The 26230-nt window shown below is 41.7% G+C and overlaps 1 protein-coding gene across 1 annotated transcript in view; it reads right to left on the reverse strand.

Annotated features, from left to right (window-relative positions):
- SYNE1 (spectrin repeat containing nuclear envelope protein 1) overlaps positions 1 to 26230 on the reverse strand; it is a 497459-nt gene that overhangs the window by 280934 nt on the left and 190295 nt on the right. Inside the window, exons 32-41 of the mRNA XM_058289685.2 lie at positions 25879 to 26019; positions 21482 to 21642; positions 19356 to 19506; positions 16143 to 16370; positions 15650 to 15748; positions 13524 to 13711; positions 12560 to 12683; positions 8041 to 8207; positions 4970 to 5123; positions 2132 to 2760 (exon numbers count right to left, since the gene is read on the reverse strand). Of these exons, the coding sequence (XP_058145668.1) occupies positions 2132 to 2760; positions 4970 to 5123; positions 8041 to 8207; positions 12560 to 12683; positions 13524 to 13711; positions 15650 to 15748; positions 16143 to 16370; positions 19356 to 19506; positions 21482 to 21642; positions 25879 to 26019 (2042 nt within the window). The remainder of the gene's footprint in view (positions 1 to 2131; positions 2761 to 4969; positions 5124 to 8040; positions 8208 to 12559; positions 12684 to 13523; positions 13712 to 15649; positions 15749 to 16142; positions 16371 to 19355; positions 19507 to 21481; positions 21643 to 25878; positions 26020 to 26230) is intronic.

Genomic DNA, 26230 nt, shown 5'->3' on the forward strand with positions numbered 1-26230 from the left:
TAACACAGCAGTCAAGTTCACGTCTGTCAACTGACGGAGACGCCGTTCAAGTGAACTTTGCAGAGCAAGTCAGATGATAGCTCAGAAAGCAGTTAAAGTCATTCCAACTTTCACCTTCAACTTTAAGCTTGTGTTCTCTTTCTACTTTGCTATAAGACCAGGGCTGACACTGTAGAATGTAGGTGAGTACCTACTGCAGTCATCAGGAGGCAGCCTTTTCTGTGCCTTCAGTGCCATTCACGTAAAATAATATTTCAGGATCACACAGTTATCTCATTCAAAATAACATCAGCTTTACTGAGCTCTTTGGGGAAAAAAAATTTAAGCTTAAATTACCTACAATATTGAAAAAAAACATTACCATGGGAAAATGATCATTTTTGGGCCCTATTACTATTTGAGTATTTGTAAAATGCAGCCATGCAGCAGCAGCTCTTGACTCTTCGATTCCTTGCATTTAAGTGCAATGCAGTAGAGCTTATAAACCAAATACACATTCATCGTCTCATTTAATTCCCAAATCAAAGTGGTTGGGGACAGTGTTGTTGTTAGACCCATAGTATAAGCTGGGAAAGCCTGATTCAGAGAGGAGACTTGAACGCTGGGAAGAAGTGTGGCTGGGATTTAATAACTCGGCCAACTCAAAGTAAGCTTTCCTGCTGTGTGACTCCGGAGACTTCAGTGCTGGGGCCTCTTAGCAACTTCAGGATGTCCTGTTTGCTGGGCCCGCGCAGTCTGGAGAGAGCCCTGCAAGCCTGCGGCCCCAGTGCCTTGCTGGTCCTTGGGCCAGGCAGGCTGCTCCTTCCCCAGACTCTGCCCCCCATTTTGACGGTCTCTGGAGGCTTTACCCCTTTCCCAATGGGAGCCCCCTTTGTGGGTTCATTGTGAAATGACCCGCGAGGCGTGTAACCTCAGGAGCCCAGTCTGTAGCCGCAAAGCCAAGTCCAGGACCATCTCACAAAAACCTTGGCTCAATGTTTCAATCTGGTTCAAAGAAAAGAAATGGCTCTGACCTTGGTGGGGTCAACAGAACCCACATCCATTATGGATACCTTCAAGGTGAATTGTTGATTTTTTTTTGGTCCCTTCCAGAAATGGAAAAGAAAGTGACTCTGAGAACACAAAGCTTAAATTACCTACAGTATTGGAAAGAAGGTTGCCATGGGGAAAATGATCATTTTGGGGCCCCTGATACATGACTGTTTGAGCATTTGTAAAAAGCAGCTACATAGAGGCAATTCTTGGCTCTTTGATGAAGCGTAGCGCAGTAGAGCTTATAAACCGAGTAGACATTCAATATCTCATTTAATTCCCAAAACAAAGTGGCTGGGAGCAGTGTATTGTTATCCCCAAACTATATCCCCTTTTCTTCCCACAGAGAGAAGGTTCTATGAAGAAAGAGAAATAAGATTGAAAAGACGGATGCGGCATTGGAAAAAAAGGAGACATTACTTTTCAAATGTACTGAGGGAAAATAAGTTCAGCCCCTTTGCTTCTCTACGTGCTTGTTCATGCGATGGATCTCCAACTTTGTTTCAGCACTTTGTTTCCACCAAGCCTGACAGTGAGCATTAAAAATAGTCAAAGAGACCCCCTCTGCCACGCTGACTGGGTCTACTTCAAAGGAATGAACGTGAATCTCAACCAGACTCTCAACACCTCGCTAAGCTCAGAGGCATCATCTCTTCTCAACAAAAGAACCATTTCTCTCTTTTCCTCTTCTCCAAAGTCCTGCCACCCACTCTCAACTAATGAGGAGGGGCTAGCTACTACCAGGGAGAAATCCCTTCCTACTTTCACCTCCAGAACCAAGGCTCCTTGGATGGCTATCTTTCCCCTCTGCCTTCATTCTCATTACAGGAGATGAATCCCTTCTCCAATTGTGAAAACCTGCTTTAAAATAGACAACATCTCTATATTTTCTTGCAAATATACTCTAAGAGCCTGTTAGGAAAACTCTTTAGGCAACCGAAGACATGTTGGCCCTTCTTAAGGGTCAAATGAAGTCCTTCGTTTTACCTTCGAACTATTTTTTTAAAAAGTGAAGTTGCTAAATCAGGTACTATTGAAAATCATCAGGAACAAATAAGAAGTAAGCTAGATGACGGGCTTCGACCCACTTCCCTCTTACCTCTGTTGAAGGGCTTGCCGGGTGGGTTCCTTTAATCGCTCTCTGTCGGTCCTTTCTTCGATGTCCTCGACGCTTCTCAGCAGCTCCTCTTTCTGGTCGTGGAAGGCTTTCTTCAGGGCCGCCAGGGCATCGGCCTCACTCTGTTTGGTTCCCAGAAGGTTCTGGATCCCCTCTAACTCTAGACAGAGCTGGTCGGCCAAGGCCCTGCAGGAAGCCCTCTGCTCAGAGCTCCCGCCCTTCAGGTGGTACTGGGCCTTGGCCAGAAAGCCATCCAGGCCGACGGCTGTGGATTCCAAGGCTTTGGCATCTTGCACGGCGATGCTCAGGTCCTTTTCTAAAAGATCCGACTGTTTCTTGCTCATACTCTTGGTGGCCTCCACCGTTTGCCTCAGCCGGCGGAGCGCCCCTGACAGGGCAGCGTGGCTCTGGAGAAATTCCGCCAGCTGGGACAGGGCCAGCTGCCGCCTCCCCACCACCTGGCTGGCCTCCTCGAACAGCTGGAAGCAGTCCTCCGCCTTGCCCTGGAGGAGCGGGAGGTCTTCGGCTCGGCCGAGGGAGCAGAGCTTCGCCAGGCGCCCCTGCAGATTCTGCACTTCTGCCTTCTGGCTCTCCACTTCTTCTGCGTGGTCCTGCAGGGGAAGCAAGGGCTGTTGACACACAGGCTATGGCACAGACCTATCGCGGGATTTGCGCCGTCCACTTACATTTTAAATGCAAAGGAGAGAATGCTAGGTAACGGTCGGTGATGGGGAATCCTTGAGAAATGCTCGTGACACTTTCCCAGGTTGGCACAGCTGCACTTTTCACCTAAAACTCACCTCGGAACTTGGGGCCAATTCATTCCACAGAAAGGAATTTCCTCGTGGACAGGAATTACCAATTTAAAAAAACTGAAAACTTGGGAGATGTTAAAACATGCTTATAGGTCAACTGTAGAGCTCATTCTAACAGAGCTGGCAACAAAGGGATGTGGGAGAAACGGGCATTTAGCATTTCCTTGGAGATGGTGGGTAAGGTAGGTAAAAATCTGTACCAGTTGGAGCCGTTTTCTCTTTAAAGAAATACAGATTAAATGATGAGACCATTGTATAGGAAATTTGACTAGCTCACAAGACACCATGTTTAAATGCTGGCAGACAATGGCTAAAGATCTCAGCATGTTTCCCATTAATGAGAAATTATCACCTGCCAAACTTTGTTGCTTTAAATCTTTGGGACAAGATAAGGCATAATAAACTACTGCTAGTAGTACTACTAATAATCGTTTTCTTAATAATTTGTTCCTTCCTTGCAAACTGACATTTGTATTAATATAAAACATTCCATAAAAGAATCGAGTGCTTAGCGGCAAGTGTATATTTCCATTAATTTCTTTCTTTATGCACTACCACATGCAAGTTGTGTAACCTGGGGCAAGTACTGAAACTCTGTATGTCTCAGTTTCCCCGTTAGTCAAATGGCAAATAATAAGAGTTGCTCTCCACTGTTATGTGAAAAAAATAAGATACAGGGAAACAAAAAAAGAGTTGCTCCCTTTTGGATGTTGTGAGGACAAGAGGAGATAAAATATATCTTGCACTTAGTCCAATGCCTAGCTTAGAGCAAGCACTCAATCTTACTAAGTGAAAATATCACAGTGCTTGATGATCAATACCTGATTTTTTAAAAATCTGTTTTTTTTATGCTAGGTTATCTTCTTATGCATGATTTATAAAGAATGAAAATAAATAAATTTTAAGTCCCTTTGAAGCTGAATAGTCATTCAGAAAAACTGTACAGTTAAAGCATTGGAGTTGGGCATTCCTTTTCAGCATTGGGACAAAATAAACTGGGCAGCTTAACATGAACAGTCTTCTATCACTGTGCCCTAGAAAACGATGGTTCAGAAAGAAGGGCACCTGAGAGTTGTCCACCCATGCCAACGCAGGTGTTGGGGTTGTCAGCAGAAGCACAACTTGGACAGGCTCCGACAGAAAGATGTTGCCTCACATACGGGAGAGACAGAGCCAGGTCAACTTCAAGAGTGGACACCGGCCTCCTGAGGCCAGCGGGTCTCTCACCGGTGACCATCGCCAGGGGCTGTTCTGACCTACTCAAGCCCGTCTTGGGTGCGTGTGCACGCCATCGTGGGGGAGCATCGTGGTGGAGAGGACGTGCCACCGGTGTGAGCCGGCCGTCACGGGCCATGCCTCCCCCTACTCTGACATGTCCAGTGAATGCTGGCGTGAGCGCGGAACAGCCGGGGAAGGAGCGCCCTGGCAGGCCCCTTGTCCACTGTGTTTCATCTCGCCAGCCCTGCTCCCTCCGTCCTGAGCACAGGATGTGTTTGCAGGTTCCAGGCAAAAGGGCAGGTCTACGAGGACCGCCCCTGACAACAAAAGCACTTGCTGGGGAGCAGATGTAGCAGACGTAGGGTGAGCGCCTGCTTCCCATGTACGAGGTCCTGGGTTCAATCCCCCGGACCTCCTAAAAATAAAATAAAAAACAAACGCATGGAAAAACCAGCTCTCATTGGGGAGCGGATGTAGCTCAGTGGTTGAGCACCTGCTTCCCATGTATGATCCCCGGGACCTCTTAAAGAAAACAAAAAACACCTTTGCTCCCCTTTGAAGAAACAGTGTCATAGGCTGGTTGCCTATTTTATCTGATATGGTTCATGTGCTTACTTTCTCTGTATAACACATTGCCTGGCCCCACATGTTCAATTATTAAAATATCTGCATAGGAATAAAAAGACCATATTTTAATTTTATTTTTTTTATGTTGCATCCCTTTTTAATTCAAGAGCTCTCTCTTATGAGTCCACTCCTCTTTGGTCTTCAAAGAAAAGCACATTACCTTGTGCCGTGTCAGAGCTGCGGCGTGGTCCGTCACGCTTATCTCTGATGAAGACTGCAATTCACTGAGAAACAGCTTAATCCAGACAGAAAACGACAGCAGCTGCTCATCAAATTGCTGGTGCTCAGCAACCACGGACTGAAGAAAACTAATCCTACGGAGAGAAAGGTGGAAGTGAAAATGCTCCGGCAATGGACAGAAAGGAGATTAGCGATGTGTGTTGGGAGCCATAAGCCTACCCTGGGGCAGCCGTGATGGCAAACACTGGCAAACCATGACTCTTGATAGTTTCCACCCGCCAAAACCCGCTGTGGCGACAGTTCTCTGCATCTCGGTAAATGTGACCCCCACCCACCCAGCCAGTCTTGGAGCCATTCTTCACACCTCCCTTTCTTTACTATCTCTAGCATGCCCTGTGACCCCCCTATATGGGGAGGGGCTCCAGGCACGTCACTCCACCGCCTCACCCTGTCTCACCTGGTCTCCAACAGCCCCTCACCTGCCCTCCTTGTCCGACCCTTCCCTCCCTATGCCTCCACTCTCTACACAACAACCAGGGTTGTTTTAATATAATCAGAATATCCACCAGCCAGGCGCAAATACTCGAGCCATTTCCCATTGCACTCGGGAAGGCAAAACCCCAGCACTCCTTACTGTGCTCTGCGGGGCCCCATGACCCAGCTCTCTGACCTTGCCTGAGACGGCTCTGTCCCACACTCACACTGTCCTGTTTCCCCAACATGCCGGTGCATGTGTTGGAGCCTTTGCCCCTTGGAGTCCTCTGCCTCTACGCTCTGCCCCAGGGCGCCGGGTCCGCCTCCTGCTCAGCATCTGGATCTTAAATCAGCTGTCAACTTCCTGCAGATGCCCAGCCTGCCCACCCAGTCTAAAACTGCACCGCCCTGGAGACACTGCCACTTTGCCCTGTATTTCATCTTCACAATACTTTGCACCATCAGAAGTAGCCTTGTTCATTCATTTGACCAGTTACATACTGATCACCAACCGTACCCTATCCCAACACACTAACTGTAAGCTCCATGAGAGCTGGAACTCTATCTTCCTTGCTCACTACTTTATCTTCGGTACCTAGAAAGGATCCTGGGATGTAGTCTGGGATCAAAAAGTGATCAAGTAATAAATTACGTGGATTATTACCAGGCAGTCTGAAGCTGGAATGTATCACTGTATCTTACTCAAATATTAATCTCCACTACAATGGGTTGTATCCAAATCTCACATTTTAAAATCATCTTCCATGTTTCGATCCTTAAACATTATGTTTACAAGCATGAGTTATATTGGCTAACAGGGAGGTGAAGATGGTCAACCATCATGCCAGGGGGCCAAGAGTGTCTACAACTGCAAGCAGGAGAATTGCATCCAGCATCCATGTGGAATCTAAGCCCCCTCTCGATATGGAGGTGGAGTGGACATCACCATCCCAGGGTCCACAGGATGGAGGAATAAAATATGGATTAGAGTGGACTTACTGGTATTCTACTATAGAACTATTGTGACTAGTAATGGGAGAAACTGTAGCATTGATCTGGAGAAAGTGCCTATGGGAGTTGCTGAGGGTAGGGAGAGAGAAGTAGAGATGAGATGTGGGGGCATTTTCAGGACTTGGATTTGTCCTAAATGATATTGCAGGGACAGATGCTGGACATTATATATCCTGCCATAACTCACTGAATGGATGTGGGGAGAGTGTAAACGACAATGTAAACTATAATCCATGCGGTGCAGCAGTGATCCAAAATGTACTCACCAAATGCAATGAATGTGCCACAATAAAGAAAGAGGATGTTGATGGGGGGGGGGGGTGAGGTGTGGGGTCCATAGGAACCTCTTATTTTTTTTTTTCAGGATTAATCTTATTTTATTTTATTTTTATTTTTTTAGTTTTTTTAAAATTGATTTTGTAAAAATATTACATTAAAAAAATATGAGGTCCCATTCAACCCTACCACCCCCACCCCACCACACAGCCCCTCAGCAACCCTCACTCCCATCATCATGACACATCCATTGCACCTGGTAAGTACATCTCTGGCATCTCTGCACCCCATGTTCAATGGTCCACATTTTAATGTAACACTTTTTTTGTGATTTATGCATCTTTAAAAAAAAAGACAATTTAATAAAAATTTTTAAAAATTATATTGAGAAGGCCTTTGCACATTTGGAAAGTGCTTTCCTTTCCCTCTGTGTTAGACCAATCTCTGTGAGATAGAACCTGGTCTCTTTTACAGAATCTTTCAAGAGTTGACATCAGATCCTCCTGAAAGCCTTTCCTGCGGCCATCCAGAGACCCCTCCCCCTGTGCTCACGTCTCTCAGTGGTTTCCTAGTTATCCCCCACAGTGCAATCACGTGGGTCTAGAGGCTAACAGGGTGCCTGCTTCCGAGGAACTACCTCATTGAAAAAAAAAGTTTGCTGATTGATTGAATAATGAAAGCATAAACACGGGCTCCAGGAAAGAGAATGGAACTCTGCTTACCGATGCTATTATCAGCACATAGAAGAATGTCTGGAACAGTGCAGAAAATCAATAAATATTTGCTGAATGAATGAATGATAAATGCCTCACCTAAGGTCCCATGGGTAATCAATATCAACTTATGGAGAAAATTGGTTTCCTGGCATATTAGAAAATTATAGATGCCAACCAATAAACCACCTGGTTAATTGAAATTTAACCCGGTTTTGTCTCCATCTAATAGATTAATAATTTCTCATAGCAGGCAAAATTTCAGTTACCATTTTTCTCCTATACACAGAAAGCTTGGATAATAAATAGTACAGTTAACCCTACTTTCTTCACGCTGCCTTAACTGGTTTGATTGTTGGTGCTGATTATGAGACCAACATTTTGAATTGAGTTTCATTCAAAGTATTCATTTTCTGAGCACACTGATTTTAAAAAGGGACAAAGGAGTTTCCCCCTTCTATCATGATCCCCTGAATAAATGAATTTAATATAGTCTGAGCAAGACCACACTTTTTAAATTTATCTGCTCACCATTCAAAAGCAAATGAACATAATCGGAAGGCTTCCCAGAACCAACCTCTTGCTAATCATCTGTGGCAAAACCGTCCACCTCTCATCCAACTGCTCCAAATGCAGTTTCACCGCTTTCACGTCATCTTTGGAGGCCGCCGAGAAGAGCGATTCCTTCAACCGCAGAAGGCTGCTGTAGGAGGAGGCCTGGGATACAACTTCGCTTTGCAGTGCCTGAGAAAAACAGAATATGTTACAGGCCTTGTTCCAACACGCCTGGACAGGAAGGGCCACAGGTGGCTGTCGTCCAAAGGCTTCGCAATGGGGCGAATGCAGAGTCGTTGTTACTTGACGTAGAAGCGGAGCCACTTAACCTCTGGGATGGGCTGTTTAATGGGCCGACTTGGCGCTAATTCCCAGTCACGCCATCAAATACTGATCTGAGTGTTTCTATGACAGCAATCTGTAGATATGATAAAAGTCTATAGTCCATTTACTTTAAGTAATGAAGATTATCCTAAATAATCTGGTCAGGGTTAGCCTGAATGGATCCATTGAAAGGCCTTAAGAAGAGAGTGGAGACCTTCCAGCAGAAGAAGAGATCCCAGGCTGTGCTGAGATGCTCTGAGGATTTCACACTTGCCTGGCCAGCCCCCAGCCCGCAGCCCCCATCCTCCTACTGCTTCTGCTTCACTGGTGAAACTTTGCTGCACGCTAATGCAATTTAAAAATTTTTTTAAAGATGTTATTTATTTACTTATTTATCTATCTACCTATTTATTTATTTCTCCCCACCCCCTCGTTGTTTGCACTTGCTGCGTGCTGTGTCTTCAGGAGGCAACAGGAACTGAGCCCAGGGTCGCTCATGTGGGAGGGAGGCGCTTAATCACTCGAGCCACCTCCGTTCCATTTGCTTTGTTGTGTTTCTCATTGTTTTTTCTTCTTGGGTCTCTTGTTGCATCAGCTTGTTGCATCAGCTTGCTGTTTCTGCCCGTCGCATCAGCTCACTGTCTTGTTCATTTTCTTTAGGAGGCACCGGCAACCTCTGCTCTCTGCTTTGTTGTGTCTTTCAATATGTTTTTCTTCTTGTGTCTCTTGTTGCGCCATCTCGTTGTGTCAGCTTGCTGTGCTTGTCCGTCACGCCAGCTCACTGTCTTCTTTAGGAGGCACCGGGGACCGAACCAGGGACCTCCGATGTGGAAGGCAGGAGCTCAGTCGCCTGAGCCACATTCACTTCCCTCTGATGCAATTTTTGAAAAACGTTACCAGAACCTGAATTAATTTTCCATCACCGGAGTTATATTAAGTTGGGCAACTTTAGAAACTGCGGACTTTCTTTCAGGAACAAAGAAATTGAGTTGACTTTTCTGTCGCTTCAGAGGATCAAAGCATATCAAACGACAACAAAGATGGAAGTCCAGGTACTGGACTTTACTTTCACTTATTCTCCTATTTCATCAGTCAATGAAACCCTTAGATGTGGGGGTGTGTGGGGTACAGGGCAGTAAGAGATGAGATATAAACACTTATGTGGGTGACCAAAAGGAGAAAATGGGGCTAGATGGGTTGATAAGTATAAGCACAGAATGGAGTAGCATTTGCCAAATGTTTTCTTTCCTTCCCTAATGAGGCTTCAGGTATGTTCTCAGGAAGGTTGCTAACGGCATCAGTGGAAGGGGTAGGTAAGCTCCACAAGTCGCCCACAGGTGGCAAGGAGGACCCCAATGCAGAATGGGGCCTCGTGCAGGAGGACAAAGGCTGGGAGCTGGGAATGTGCAAGCAGTACTCAGACACGCGGGAGGGCAGCTGGTGATGCAAGGTCCCTTAGCCACAGGGATGGGACCCTGAAGCTGCCTCCTATTGCGCCAACTGAGTAGCACTTACTTCCCACACGGAGACACATACGAGGACAGTTTCATGTGGTCAGAATCTTTGTGCCGATGTCTTGTCATTTTTTTTGTATTGAGGTACGGGGAGCTGGGGCTTGAACCTAGGACCTCACATGTGGGAAGCTGGTGCTTAACCACTGAGCCACGTTGGCTTCCCTGAGTTTTGTTTTTTTTAATAGATAAGCAACATAATATATTTTTTTAAGATTTATTTTTTTATATATTTCTCTCCCCTTCTACTCCCTCCCCCCATTGTTGCTCTCTGTGTCCATTTGCTGTGTGTTCTTCTGTGTCCACTTGCATTCTCGGAAGCACTTGGAATCTGTGTCTCTTCTTTGTTGCATCAGCTCTCCGTGTGTGCGGCGCCACTCCTGGGTGGGCTGAGCTTTTCACGCTGGGCGACTCTCCTTAAGGGGCACACTCCTTGTGCATGGTATCCCCTACATGGGGGACACCCCTGCGTGATACAGCACTCCTTGCACACATCAGCACCGCACCTGGGCCAGCTCATCACACGGGCCAGGAGGCTCTGGGTTTGAACCCTGGACCTCCTATATGGCAGGCGGATGCTCTATCAGTTGAGCCACATCTGCTTCCCCCTGAGTTGGTTTTTGCATTTGTTTTGCTTGTCGTTTTTTTAATTTCTCCAGGAGGCACCAGGAACCGAGCCTGGGACCTCCCATGTGGGAAGCGGGGGCTCAACTGCTTGAGGCACGTCAGCTCCCTCTTATCGTTGTTTAAGGAAAGGAGCTGCACCTTCCCCTCTGACCACACCTCACCATATATATATATATATATATTTTATGGAAAACATATTTCAACTTCAAAAAATAAAATAACAGACAAAAGCCAGTTCAACAAATTATTGAAGCATCATTCCAAAAAGTTCTGTCCAGGCACATCTATCCTATTTAATCCCCAAAGCAAACTCAGTTGTTTCTCTAGTGTTTTGAAAGATGAATAAATGAGCACAGATTGGTTAAATGACATGATCAGGGTCTCCTCGTTAACGAAGAATATGAAAAAAAGTTATATTTGCATCTCATAAAGTAAATTCTTTTTTTTAAACCTTTATCATTGATATAATATTTTCTTTGCCTTTTCTAAAAAAGCTTTACAATATTATTGTTAACTATAGTCTACAAATGGCATTTGTTGTATTTTTCTCATGTACCACTGTATTTATAAGAAGATAAGAACCAGATTGCAGATGGAAGATTATTCTTTATACTCAAGATAGGAAATGATCAAGGTAGGTTTCTATTTAACTATTAACTATTAGCTATTGGAAGGTTAATGCAGAATATCAGTGTCTAGTAAACTCTAAAGGCAGGAGAGCCAAGAGACTGGGAGAGCCACAAAGTCAAGGAAGGAGAAAATTTGAAGATGGAGCAATTCTGATTCTGAATGAAGTTTGAGAGTAACAATTATGACGAGTCAAAGAACCGAGCTGCCTCTTACCATTTTTATAAAAGATGATGGCAGGAAGTAAGGGTGTAAACCTAGAATATAATAAACCGCTCCTGATCAGCAATTCTGCCTGCCGAAGTTTCTGCCACAGATATCCCCCCTTAAAGCAGGGGATCTTAACCTCTTTTGTTCCACGGACCCCTTTGCCAGTCAGGTGAAAACGACTGACCCCTTCTCAGAATGTAGCGGCAGATAGTTTTAATGACACTCAACATGGGCATGTCCTTAAATTAAATTTTACGATTATTTAAAATTATGTTTTATAACTGTCCCATAATTTCAATACCTGATAACCTAACATGGTTCAACATCTGTTCAAACAGTCATTTTTGGCAAACATTTAGAAATTCGCGTTTTCCCACGGTGTCATAAACCATCTCCACCATCCTTACCAACCTTTTTGCAGGCAGGTATCCACTGCACTCGGAACATGCTACATGAAAATAAAAGTCATACTGAGTCCACGCTAGACTGTGCATCATTTAATAAATATAGCACATTCACACCCACATGTGCCCACAAGAATAATGTTTTTTGAATGTTCAGTTCAAGCTCACGGAGTCCCTGAAATCTTTCCATGGACCTCTGGGGGGTCTGTGGACCCCTGGTTAAGAACCCCTGCCTCAAAGCCACTGAATCTCCAGAAATCAGTAACATGGCCTGACGTTTCAAAACTTAAAGATTCTCTGGAGTTTAAAACATTGGTTTCTTCAAGGAGGGAATAAACTGGCATACTTTGATTTTCTACTAACCATGCAAAAAAACTCATTCCTTCTTTCTGTCTCGCTTGAAAAGACTCATCATCACTGTGGCTTTTTCCTAACCTGGATTACTTCTCTTTCTCTTTTAAACTTTTTTACTACACAAATTCCTATCAATACAAAAGTAGAGGGAACCTACCTATTACGCAGCTTTAAACTGATAAACTCAGAGTCAACCACGTTTCCTTGACATTCCTACCCATTCCTCCCCGACCTCCCTGCCAGATAATTTTATTCCAACACCAGACATCATATTACAGGATTTTCTCCTGCATTACAGAAATGTTCATCGCCAAAGTCTTTCAGCCCCAAGTTACTCTCTTCTTTTCAGGACACCCTGACATCAAATGATACCTCGGGGAGCACAAAACCAAACCAAGACCTAAGTTGGAGAGAACTTTTTTTCAACAACCCAATCATAGCAAAGACCATTGACTTTTCCTTCCCCACACGCCCTTGGACTTGCCTGTATTGTCTGAAGTTCACCCTCCACTTTGACTCTGTCTGCGGACACACCCACTTCTGGAGAGCTGGCAATAGCCTCACATCGCTCCAACCAGGTCAGAAAAGCCAATAGTTCTTTCTCTAACCTAGAGAAAGCAAAGATAGGAAACAGATTCATCCAAAACGATCACCCTGAAAAAAAAAACCTTCCAGGTTGGAGGGCCTAACCAAACCATTGTACAAAATCTGGCATTTGTTATCCTATTCCTAGATGTGAAGGTACAAAGACCACCTTTCATTTTCTTGCATGCGTTTGCACATGTGCTTCTTTCTTTCTTTTTTTAAAGATTTATTTATTTATTTCTCTCCCCCCCACCCCGCCCCACCCCAATTGTCTGTTCTCTGTGTCCATTCGCTGTGTGTTCTTCTTTGTCCACTTCTGTTGTTGTCAGCGGCATGGGAATCCGTGTTTCTTTTTGTTGCATCATCTTGTTGTGTCAGCTCTCCGTGTGTGCGGCACCATTCCTGGGCAGGCTGCACTTTCTTTCACACTGGGCGGCTCTCCTTATGGGGTGCACTCCTTGTGTGTGGGGCTCCCCTACGCGGGAGACACCCCTGCGTGGCAGGGCACTCCTTGCGCGCATCAGCACTGCGCATGGGCCAGCTCCACACGGGTCAAGGAGGCCTGGGGTTTGAACCGCAGACCTCCCATGTGGTAGACGGACGCCCTAACCACTGGGCCAAGTCAGCTTCCCGCACATGTGTTTCTGTCTGCACACTATGTGAAAATAAATATGTATTGCCTCCATCTCGGTCATCGTCGTCCTTTAATCCAGATCAACAAGATCTTCTTAGCAGACACCTGGCTCCAGGTGTTTTACACATGGGATGATTGTTCTCCATCAAAAGAATAGTTAGCCGAGCATTTCCATTAAATACTGGCTGTTGAAGGGCATGCTGCCAGTGCAAGAAGGAAGGCTGCTCACCTCTGCCAGTGTTCCAGCAGGTCCTCTAGGGCCGTCTGTCTCTCTCTCGCCCTGCTCAGCGTCCCCTCAAATTGCTGCTGTAGCGCCGTGGCTTCCTGAACCGAGGAGTCCCTGTTCGCGACCTTGTGGGCACTGGCTGAGAAGGCGGAGACCGTGCTGGACAGACCCTCAAGAGCTTGGCAGAGGTCCTAAAGCAGAAGGAACACCACAAAGGCTCAGGATAGGGGCTGCACTACTCGCCAAAGGCAGGAGGTGGAAGCAAGCAAGCCAAGCGTCCGTCAACAGATGAATGCATAAACACAAGGCGGCACAGCCTTGTGGAATAGTACTCAGCCGTGTAAAGGAATGGGTTCTGAGACAGGCTATAACACAGATGAGCCTTGAAAATGCTGTGCGAAGTGAAATAAGCCAGACACAAAGGGACAGCGTAGAATTCCACCTCCCTGAAATTTCTAACATAGGCAAATTCATAGAGACAGAAAGTAGATCAGTGGCTACCAGGGGATGGGGCAGGAGGAAAGGGAGTTATTGCTTAATGGATGCAGAGTTCCTGTTTGGGTGATGGAAAAAGTTTTGGTAAGGGATGTTGGTGATGACAGCATGATATTGGAAATGTAATTAATGCCACTGAATTGTACACTTCCAAATGGCCAACGTGGGAAATTTTATGCTATGTAACTGTTGGCACAATAAAATTTTAAAACAAATAAAATTTTAAAATAAACGTGAGACCAATTTTTCTTCTTTGAGGCACATCGTTGTGAAAAATTGTCACAAACAGTCATTGGTACTAAAAACGCGTCTGTCTGTGATTGTCAGTAAGAAGTAGTGAAAGTGAAGAGAAAGTTACTTTATGAGGGCAAAAGTCAAAAAGGAGCACGAAAGGACTATTTTCAAAGCATGGCTTTGTTGCTTTATGTCTGACGAATTTCAACTCTTAATGATACAGATAACTTATGGAAATTATATTAATTTTGTGCTAAAAATGTGAGCATTAAAAAAAACCCCACCTGTTCCTAATTTACAAAAGCAACACATAGCATGCTAAATCTCTATGAAAATATATAGATAAAGAATCATGGCTGAGATAGCTGCTGTCAGAAATCAACACTGATAGTAAATACCGGGTGCTTTTTTGTGTGGCTTATACTGTGTTGTGTACATTACATTTATTAGCACATTTAATATTCATAAGAACCCTAAGAGGCCTACTCTCTCATTATCCCCAATTCACAGATAAGAATATCAACACAGAAAAAATAACTTGCTTTAGGAAATATAAATATTAGAGAAACTAGAAAGATGTGCTATCTGGTGCTCAATTATTCCTTGGTTGTTAAAATAATTTCTTCAAATTCAATTTTCCTACTTTTCCTCATTTTACTGTATCTTTAAAATTACATCAGTAACAACAAAAACTGCATTCTCATTATAAAAGATTCAAAGGATCTAAATTCTACTCTCTTTCCCAGAGGTACCAGTTGTCAAATTTCTGGTTTCTAGCATACACCTGCCTTTCTCTTTGTTACGTACACATACATAACCCACATATGCAAACATGTAATAGGGATAATATCTATATTTTAAAATTATTTAACACAGGATTTTCTTTTGTGTTTCTATGCTGCTTTCCCCTTAATCATCTGTTTGTTGCCTGGCTGAAGATCTCTCAATGATCACCAGTTCAGGGACAAGATGAAAAAAGAGCAAAGAAAAAGACTAGAGAGGATATACTCGGTAGACATCTTAGTGTGGTAGGCTAAAATTTAAAATTTGTTACCCACATATTGTTTCAGTGCACATGAAGTTTTTTTCAAATGTTGGCAAGAGGGAGCAGAGTAGGAAAGGTTTTATTAAAGCAGTAACTTGAAAATGTCACATGTTCAAATTAAAAGAGAAGCATATATTTAAAATTAATAATCCTTGAAGTTTTTATGAAAACTTATTTGCATGGTAATTCTTTTGTTATGTGAGTTGATGCATTTGTTCTATGTAATGGCCTGAGATAACATAAGATCTTTCCTATTTTAATTCTCATCAAATTATTTACCATGTTTTTGCTTCAAGAAGTACTTATCAAATTTCCAAGTGGATAAATAAGTAGAAATGTTGATGCAAACTCTTACCATATGTTCTTGGAGAACTTTGTATGTTTCTGTAGCTGAAGAACATATTTTAACTGGTTCAGCAAGTTTATCTTCAAATTCAGACACAGACTGCTGGATCTAAAACATTGATGAAATATAAAAATAACGGTGGAGAAACTGCATCAAGGCAAAGGAGCTAGTCTTGGGAAGCAGGATGTCTATTTTTTTTTGGATAGCTTTCAATGTGATGATACATGTGTTTTTTAAAAAATCTAAAATCAACACGTCTCATTATTTAAAAGGAATATAATTAAGCCTCAATGCCTCTCTGAACAAAATGTATAATAATACCCTTGCATTCCCTAAAATAGGTGCCATATAAATAATTATTAACTTTGATTACCATTGACAGTTGAAGGTTATTGGTACATTGTGTTTTTGTCCTTGCTTCACTATTTCTGAACTATATTTTGCATTTTCTCCAAACACAATGTGAAGGAGATAACTTTAGCATGCATGGACCGATTCCTACCTTTTTAAGGTTCTCTTCAAACTTCTGCTGTTGAGATAAATGTCCCAAGATTGTTCCTTCCAGGCACTGAGCATTATCTCGGAGTTCTTCCCAGTACCGTCTTATTTGGGTCAACTTGGCTTTGATTCGAGCAGATTCTCCAGTGGTAACAAATTGAGCAAAAGACTGGGCTTCTTCTTCTAAGCCTGTAATGCTGCTGATCTTACTTTCTATTTCCTGAGTTGCGATCTAATATTTGAAACAAGAAAAATGACAACGTGGGCTGAGCAAGCTTGCCTTCCTGAAGTGCTCTAATTATTTGCAAGAGAAAGAACATCAGGGCAATTTTCCTCAGTTGACATTTCAACACACTTGGACCATTACAGCAGCTATGAACAAACACCATGTGTTTCTTGATCTCATTTGGGAGGATGGGCATGCAGACCCCAAACTGAGGAATTTCTCGCCAGAATGTGGAAAGAAATAACTACTCCTGTTTGCTTCGAAGTAAGGTCCAGGCACTTACTGGCCTACTTTGCAGTCAAGGAGCTAATCAACTAACCTGAAGAAGCAGTGTACTCCAGGAACTTAGAGGAATGCTAATATTGGCATGCATTCCATTTTTCTGAAATATAAATAGGAATTTCCTATGTTCCTATTTTACTATGCTAATTATGCTTTCTGATTCGACTCCCACCTGAAAGCAGTCTTTTCACATCTACCACCTATTTCTTTACGCCAGTGATTTCCAAATTTAAAATGCATCAGAATCACCGGTCCCCATTTCCAGGGAATCAGATTCAGTAAGTTGGGGGAGAGGCCCAAGAATTGTCACTTCCAACAAACTGAAGGCAATGCTGATACTGTGGACCCTCGGGGGACCCCACACTGTGCACTTTATTCATTTGCCAATGCACTCTACAGTAGAAATGTCTATATATTATCATTTTAAATTACTGTACAAAGAACATTGTCTATGTTGAGCAACATGTAAAAGCCACTGATACCCATTAAGGATGCGTGTGTGTGTGTGTGTAGAAGTGTCTTTCATAAATACAGAGGCTTTCTTTGGTATCAGAGAATGAATATTATTTCTCTGAAAAAGAAGGGGGCAAATCATTCAATCACAGTGAAACCAAATATTTAGACAAGTCAAGTAATTTAAATGGAAAATACTCCATTCTAGAAAAATCATGTCTGTTTAGAGGACAGCGTCATCAGAAATAATTTAGTTCAGGTAAGAACCATGTACACACCTCTTATTCATCTTTATTTTTCATATGCCTGAACTACAATAATATACCTAATTGATATGTGTTGTTCGATCATGAATATAATCTTTCTTCATATTAATGTTTTTTTTTTAAAGATCTTAGTTTAAAAAAAATGTGTCATAAATTCAGCAAATCTATATTAGGACCCACAGTAATGTACCCATAGTTGTTTTAGGTGTTTGCAGCACATCAGGGAAACGATCTTAATTCAGGAGAAAGTTCTTAGCTCTCAGAGAAATATGTCATCAACAAATTCATAAATGCACAATCATACGTTGGTTTGGGGCAAACAAAATCCGATCCATCCAAGAAAAGAAGATGGAAGATGAGTCCAGTGTATGTTCTAGAAATTATCAGTTAGGAAGAAGAATAGGATAGAATTTGGAATAGCATATAATGAAGGACAAAAATTGAGCTTAGGGTATTCACTGTCACAAAAACACAAACACTGCGGTAATTTTAATCCTAAAGATTGCTCTAAAATGAAAATACTATGATAACAAGTATTGCATATTTTTTTCTTATAACATAGTTCTGTTTGGTAACAGAATATGAATCTATTGGGCCAAATCCCATGCTGGTATATTCCACTCTATCTTATTCCTATTCATAGTCATTTAATATGTTTTTTGATAGTTTTAAAAATTCCATATTGGGCATATGAAAATTTATTTTTGGTTTGATAGAATGGAAATCCACAATTGAATGTTTATATATTTAAAAATAAAATGTGTAAAAATTTTTTCCCTTCAAAGTAACAATAAGATGTCATTTGTTTATTGATCTATTTTGGAAGTTCTGGTATAAAGAGAAAAAAAACAGTAAGTGAACTCTAAAAAGTCTAAACAATTGAAAAGTTTTTACTAAAGGTTTTCCAAAGTGGAACAATTTGAAACAAAACATACTCTTCTTTTTTTCCTTAGAATTTAGGAGAAATGGTTAAATGGCAACTTTTAAAACCACTTTAAAGATTAAAAATATTTCATGCTTATTCTTTAATGGCTTGACCTCCCTTTTTCCCAGTATAATACAGAAGACATTAGCGGGTTGCATATACCAGATCACACAAAATGAGTGGTAAACAAGGAGAATCTGCACAGTGTCTAATCTTGGCTAAGCCACGTTGTCGCTTCCCACCACACACATGGTGTGAGAATGCCTTCTGAGTCATAATGTGACATGTTCCCTCACCTTTGTAGGCATTTTCCTATATTTAATTGAGCAAAATGGCAGAGGGTTTCCCCATTCTGAAGGAAATGAGCTGATATATTAAAAGAAGTCGCTGAATTTTGAAAATATATTTTTAAAAAATTGTATGAAAAAGAGAGATGAGCTCTCAGAGCTCATTTTCTGTCAGCCCTAATATTTTTAAACTGTTTGAATGAAAGAGATGATGATAGCCTATCTGGAGGAGGGTTATTTAGAGCTGGAAGAGTTAACGTATCAGGCATCTTACTCCACACCCCAAGTTCATCGTAAATGAAAACACTGGGACAAGGGTGTCTTAGAGTTTCACCTAAAACAAGTCTCTCTCGAACACCTCCTTGTGGTTGTTAAAGAGAAACACCTCTAAAGTGTGAGCTAGACATTTGGACTAGTTCTTATACAGTTGTGGATGATGAATACGTTACACACAATAGAAAGCACTCAACAGAGGATCCAGCGGAGTTGACTCAAAATCAAGGAAAAGAAAGATGTAACCATAAAAATATTTTAATGATGTTGCACACAATATTGACTTTGAATGCATGTCAGACAATATTAATACATAATTCCATCTAAAAAGTGTTGCCCAGAATCAAGCAAAACCTCTTAACTCCATATTCTAGTGAATTTAGTTTAATAGAGTCACATAGCACTGAAAGATCTGTTCTGGGGCCAAACAGCATCTGGCGAAATGAAAGAGAGGAGCTCTTAAAAGCTACACATGGATTATAAATGTAACGTGTGAGCGGGTCACCTTAATTTGGTTGATTTGCATGTCCAAGGCAGAGGATGACGTTTCCAAGGCATTCAGCTCTTTTTCTTTCTCAGTTATCCAGACGGACAGGGTCTCAAAATTATTGCCAAAATGATCCCACTTGTTTTTCACCATTTCCATGGTTTTAATACTAAAATTAACCAGATTAAGTAAACAAAACGCAGGATTTTAATAGCGAGCAACAATACAATTCCCTTTAAATCACCAAGACATCAGTGGCCATTTCAACGTTGAACCGTTGAACAGAAAATAGGCATTCGATCTGAGTTGTGTGCTAGACCTCCAGTCTTTGTATTTCCTCTGAGAAGGAACATTTAACGAAGAGGCATCTATCATACACTCTGATTGGTGCTGTGCTCCCAAAAGAATATTGCTCAGCCAAAAGGGGGTCTGATCGTGGGTCTAGCTTGTTAAACTCTGCATGTGACCCACGCCAGGGCTTCCTCAGTAAACTACAGCAGCACCAACTTCGGCGCCAAGCTGTGTTAAGAGGGCCTATTTTCTTGGACGTGTACCTTCCTGCTTTCAAGGAGAGACACCGCGGTGGAGATTTAAACTGCAAGACCTTCATACAAACGCATCTTTAGGGACGAAGATGGTGCTTCTAATAGGAATGCATGCTACCATGCAGCAACTCTCCCACCATGGATCTGAGCTGCCATTTACGTCCTGTAGTGATGTCAGCTGTTCTTGGACACCTGAACTGTCCTGATTGCCAAGGGCTTTTATGATTTCTTGCACATGAGCACCCTAGCTGCTTTTAGGTGACTTGGGCTGTATTTACAATAAAATGAGTGAACAAAGCTTCAAATATAGCTTCCTAGCCTATATTAGCTATGCACACATAATCAGGTGATTATGGCTTTTGGTTTAGAAGAAGACTGAGAAACTAATAGCATGGCATTTAACTGATAAGTCTTGGGTTTAAAAAAAAAAAGTGGAAGAATTTCCCTGTTTACCAAAAGGCACTTGAAGACATTAAGAAGAATATAGCGGCATCATTGATTGTCAAATAAAACAGTATTGCAGTCTCAAATTTATACCCTGGGTGTGTTAATACACTCAGCAAGATGTGATATTACAAGTTTTAGATGGAATCAAGAGTTAAATGGATAATCCTAATGAAAATGGCTTCCTTTCTGATAAACGCCAAAGTTGTACTATTTCCATAAATTGATGGAGAATATTTAATATAAAGTCCTCAAAGTTTCTAGCATAAATTGTTTTAAATAAGTAATTTATCAAATTTTAAAGCTTAAGGAAACATAAAATGTGAATTTCAAGTTGTTATTGTATAAAATACAATATATGCATTGCATTAAAAACAATTTCACATTTGAAAATCCATCTTAGAACTGATGTCCTATATTTTAAGAATAATATACTATTAGGCATCAATTTGTCACTATTTCAGTAAAATAACCTTTAAAATAGAAATGTCTGACCATATTATTTTAAGGAATATTTGCCATATCCTTGTACATTTAACCCCTCCAAATTCTTTCTGTATGTATTGTATATATAATAAGATACCAATAGGACAACCACGCATTCTTTCTTTTTATAGAAATAAACATTGAAAGTTTAAAAAGGATAGATTTTTAAAGATAATTTCTGGAGACAGGATATCAGTGACAGTTTGGATACTGAGGCACTATTTAAAAGCTCTGTGAGCACCCAGCTGGTGGACAAGTTTGGTCTATGTGATAATGTATTTATGCCTAGAATCCACACAAACAAAAATATCCACCCTTCCCTCTAATTGGTGACATCAGAATACCACAGTAAAAAAAAGTATTTTAAATATTAGTTTCTTCTTGAGATTCCCTCTGTAATGTACAAAGGCCACAGAATCGAGCAGATATGGCTTTCTCATGAACAGAATGGGTTTACGATGCAAAAACCACATCCCTTATGCTTGTTCTATTGTAGATGTTGGTTTCTGTATTGGTGATACTTTTGAATTGTGAATGGCTTCCTCAAAACATGCTGAAATACACAGACACTTGGAGATTTTAAAAGAATGCTTTGAATACAACATACAGGAAGGATTGAATTAAACTTTATCTCAGAGAAAAAAAGTTTAGGACTTGTCAAGCACATACTCTTCTTCAAGTGTATCTTCTAATTTTTTGACTTGCTCTTTGATTGACTTGGCCTGTTGTTGAAGCAACTGCTTGTTCTTGGGTCCAAGTGGTATCTCAGAAGCTTCCTTCACAAGATTTTCAGCCTGCACTGCAATACCTCCTGTTCGTTTAGAGAAGTCCTAGAAAACGATATTTCAATGGTTAGAAGGGCATCTTATACTAAAACCTGTCCTCAAATGAATTTAACTCAGAGATTCCCCTAGGTAGATAGGTGGCCACATGCATGAAAAAATGCATGAAGGGGTGGGTGGATGAAGGAAGGCTGAATCTAGTGTTGTTGGCTAGTAGATCTGCCATATTCCCATCATGGCTCAGACAGACACTTGGTTAAATTATTTATACAGTCAGCTATCTACCGGCATGGCCATCCAATGAGTCCCACAAAGATGAGGTTGCCATTGTATCCTGGTTTTGATTTATTGTTGAGGATTCTGAGCTGCATTATAATAATGAACTCATCCACAAATATCTTATTCAAGAAATGATCAATCAAGAGTGACTGACTTTTCAGTCATAGAGATAACAGATTTCTAGGCCAATGACTATAAAGATTTGTTTATTAAAGTGAAGAAGAGTCAGTAAAAGGTCCATCATCTTTGTTAACACATTCTGATAACTAGCTTTCTGAAAAGAGAGGCAATCTCATCTTAATGTTGGTGAATCTTATCTATTACATGTGCATATACTAGAAGGTGGAAGGAAGGTAAGTTTTGAAGCAGACTTAGGATAAAATCCTGGATCTGCCAACTATGAGTTGTCTGGGCAACTCACTTAACTTTTCAGACTCTTTCATGGAAAATACAGATGGTAATGCTTTTTTAAAAAGTTACTATTGGCATTTCATTAGCAATTTCATTTTTAAGTGCCTAAAACTCTGGCAGGTACAGCTTATCGTATTTTATATCCTTCAGGTAAAACTGAGAGCAAAATGGTTTATAAAGTTTATATACTGATTTTCACCAATTCTGAACTATTTTCATTCGGATTGATTTAATATGTACAAGGTAAACTTGTAACTTGTAAACTTTTGCTCTTATGCAAATATTGTCGGGTAAATATATTAAAAACCAAAATAAAAAAGGTAAACACAGAGATAACTCTGAGTGAGAAAAATTAATGTAGCTTCTCATTTCTTTTCATTTAAGAGCTCCTCACTGGAGATTTAATCTTGATCATTGACTTCCCTCTTTCTAAATAGGTGATGCAAAACACTGACTTAAGTATTTTTAAAAATCAGACCCCTGATGACCACATGTCCTGAAAAGCAGCTCCCAGAATGAACACATAACATAGGAGGGGGTTACTACTTGATACTATTGTATCTTCATGTCTTGAAAACCTTAATGTCCTAATAGAAATATCAACCTTACTTCCAAGAAGTAACCTGCAATTTGGGAGTCTATAAGTGAGTAAGCACAACCTCCTCATAAGATAGAGATTTATATAGTATCCTAAAATATGACATTTGCTAATGCTGCAACATTAAATTCCACAGGTAAAAGCACCCACTATTACTATATGTGAACTTGCCATCACTACAGATTAAATTGTGAAGACTGAATCACAGTGTTATCTGTCAGAATCCCATGAAGAGAATCAGAGGAGTAAAATAATAATTTTCCCTCCTTGTGTTTTCCGGTACCCAGAAAGAACATGGAGAAAGCAGAATGATGCTTGAAACTGTTTCTATGCATTGAATCTTCTAGCCTTTTGTGTGAGTTCTGTGTAGGAAAAGCAAAGGAATCCACAGAGCAAAACAATGTTGACAAACACAACATTAAACAGAAATACAATAACATTGTACAACTTTGTATCTAAGTCCTAAGAAGACATTATCAGGATAGAATTGACTCGGGCACCAGAGAGATCTGCAGTGGAAGCCGGGTTCTGCGTCATAGTAGCTGAGTGACCTGGGGCCAGGTAACATTCCAGAAACCCTTGTTCCTCACTAGCAATGTTCTTGCCTCATTGTGCAGGTAGAACGTGATGCTGCGTTGAACACCCTGGCTCACAACGGGCAGTCCAGTGTGAGTTCTCCACTCCCTAGTGCACCACCCACGGGCTAGAACCAGGGTGAAAGCTGTACAGCCAAGGAGAACCGTTATCTTAGATTACCCGTGCTTGTGAGCAGCTGACGTCAACAATGGGCAAAGAGGCTCCAAGAGAAAATAGAGCATAGTGGCTGGCTAAGGTGTGGGCGTTGGACTCAGACCACTTGGGCTGGAATCCCACCTTTGCCCCTCAATAACCTTGACCTCTTGGACAAGTTCAGGAACATCTGTGCCTCAGTCTCCGCCTGTGTACAACCGGATTAACAATGGCACCTATTTCTTAGGCTTGGTCTGAGTAGTGATGAGATGATGCATGAGAACTGGTTAGACTGACAGTACCAGCATATAGTTAAGTGCTCAACAAAATGGTAGCCGGCCAATCTCAACGGATGCAAGACCAAATAGGCTAAGGGAATTTTAATCATAACACTAAAGGGCCACATCTGTGTCACCAAAGGCAGTAAAAATAGAGATTTGTGCAAATGGAGTCCTAGGTGTCAGAAATTGGGTGGTCAGGAAGAAAGCACATGTGAAAATTAATGCTTATAGTGTTTTTTTATTTATCCATATACATCTGCATTTCTATCTGTAAAAGGCACCTGAGATTTTTTTTGATGCGGTTGTGTTTAAATGACTAAAGATTCTGTGGCCTTAGGAAACTTCAAAGTCAGTCATCAGAGAAGCAATGGAAGCTAACCGTGTGAGAGACAAAGAAGTCCTTTGCTGCTAAGAAAACAGAGGCAGCACAGAGGTTTCCAAGCTAAAAGGTTGCGCATGACAGGGTCTTCTTTTGCACACACTGGCTAACGCATTTCTGTAAGGAACTTAGCCTGTCTGTAAACCCCCAAACATGGGAAGTAGAACCAAAAGGGCCCAGGCATTTCCTCTAATGCTTACTTGCACCTTTGTTGGTCTGCTCTGACCAACTTAAATCTTATAAGATTAGCCGGCACAGGTGGTTGAACCCATGGGGTAGAGCTCACCAAGACACCTGTAAATGTGAGCTTAGCTCTAAATGGAGGGAGTTACCTTCCCTGCTAACAGCTACTTCCTTTGGCCCAAAGTTCCTCCCCTCTTCTCTGCCAGGCTCAGAATTCTGATACTATCTTCTTTTCCTTCCCTCTCTCTACCCAGTTAGGTGCTGTGATGGTTAGGCTGTTGTGTCAACTCGGCCAGGTAATTGTGCCCAGTTGTTTGTGTCAAGCAAGCACTGAGCTAATTGTACTACAAGGGCATTGATGGACTTTAGTCACCAATGGCTTTAGTGCAGTGGTAAATCATAGATAGCTGGTTGGAATTACATCAATCAGGGAGACTGCCATCAGCAACGAGTGACTCTTTATTCAGTTGAATGCCTTAAAAGGGGAAGTGATTCCAGCATTGAGAGAGAAGTTCCCAGCTCATTGTTGGACAACCAGCATCTCCCAGAACTCGCCAAGAACCTTCACTGGACTTTCATTGCAGCTCCTGGTTGCAACCTGCCTGTGGAACCTGGACTTGTGCATCCCAGTAAGAGTCTGTTATAGAATTGCATACCATTGACAGATATCTCTCGTTGATTGTTTCCCTAGAGAACCCTGACTAAAACAGGTGCCCTACCTAAGACTGCATTCCACGTCTCTGCAATTGTCCCTGTCACTGGCCACCTCCACTCTCCTTATTCACGTTCACTCGTAGATGCAAGAGCTTTCTCATTGGATCTCAAGACTCCAATGTTCACCCTTTCAACCCATTTTGCCCCAAAATTCATCCCTCTAAAACACAGCTCCCACCCCATCACTCTCTGTCTTGAAAACATTCAGTGGCTCCAGGTTACTCGAGAGTATCGTGGCAGGCCTTCTAGACTCTTTGTGGCACAACCAGAAATTCCTCTACAACCGCGCTGTATTCTGCTTGGCAACACAGCACCCCCACGTCTAGAACTTCCCTCACTCATGCCTGTGCTCAGGCCATCTCCTTTCTGGAAGGCCCTTTCTCTGCCCTAAACTTTGCTCTCTAAGTTTTATCTGCCCTTTGAGGTTCAGTTAAAAGTTTCTTTGCCTCCAGGAAGATTTTTAAAAAATCTATCCACCTATTACAGCACTGAACACTTCCAATTTTAATGAAAACCTTCTCGTAGTTCTTGATATTCAAATCTTACTTTCTCATTCCCCAGAGCAACTAGCCCCGTGCTTTGAAGAGTAGGCCATCAATAAATAATAAGAACTTATGAAATGAATAATAATTAACAGTCGCAATGGAGTAGAAATTTAGTCTTCTTCTGAATATTGAGTACCGAGAGATGGTAAGTTCTTAGTGATATACCTTTGTCTGCTCCAGTTCTGAAGACAAGCTTTCCAAACTGCTAAAACTCAAGAAGCGCTCATGACTGGAACCTGTTTGAAAAAGGTATCTGACTACTGTCTCTTTGTTCGTTTCAAATCGCTCCCATTTTCTTAATGTGACCTGAATGCGAAAAAATAAACAACATAGGTTACAAATTACTCAAGCACGTCATAAACTATGACCCCGTTTTCATTCATTTTTGGAAATCTGTCAACTTCCAGTTACTGCGTAGTCCAAAAATTTCACTCAATCACACTGGAAGCAGATTACTCTGTCTTCTATAAGGATTTCCTTTCTGGGTCTCCACGTCATCATCTACAAAGAGGATGGA

The sequence above is a fragment of the Dasypus novemcinctus genome, chromosome 28, assembly GCF_030445035.2.
Source record: "Dasypus novemcinctus isolate mDasNov1 chromosome 28, mDasNov1.1.hap2, whole genome shotgun sequence".
NCBI classification, from domain to species: domain Eukaryota; kingdom Metazoa; phylum Chordata; class Mammalia; order Cingulata; family Dasypodidae; genus Dasypus; species Dasypus novemcinctus.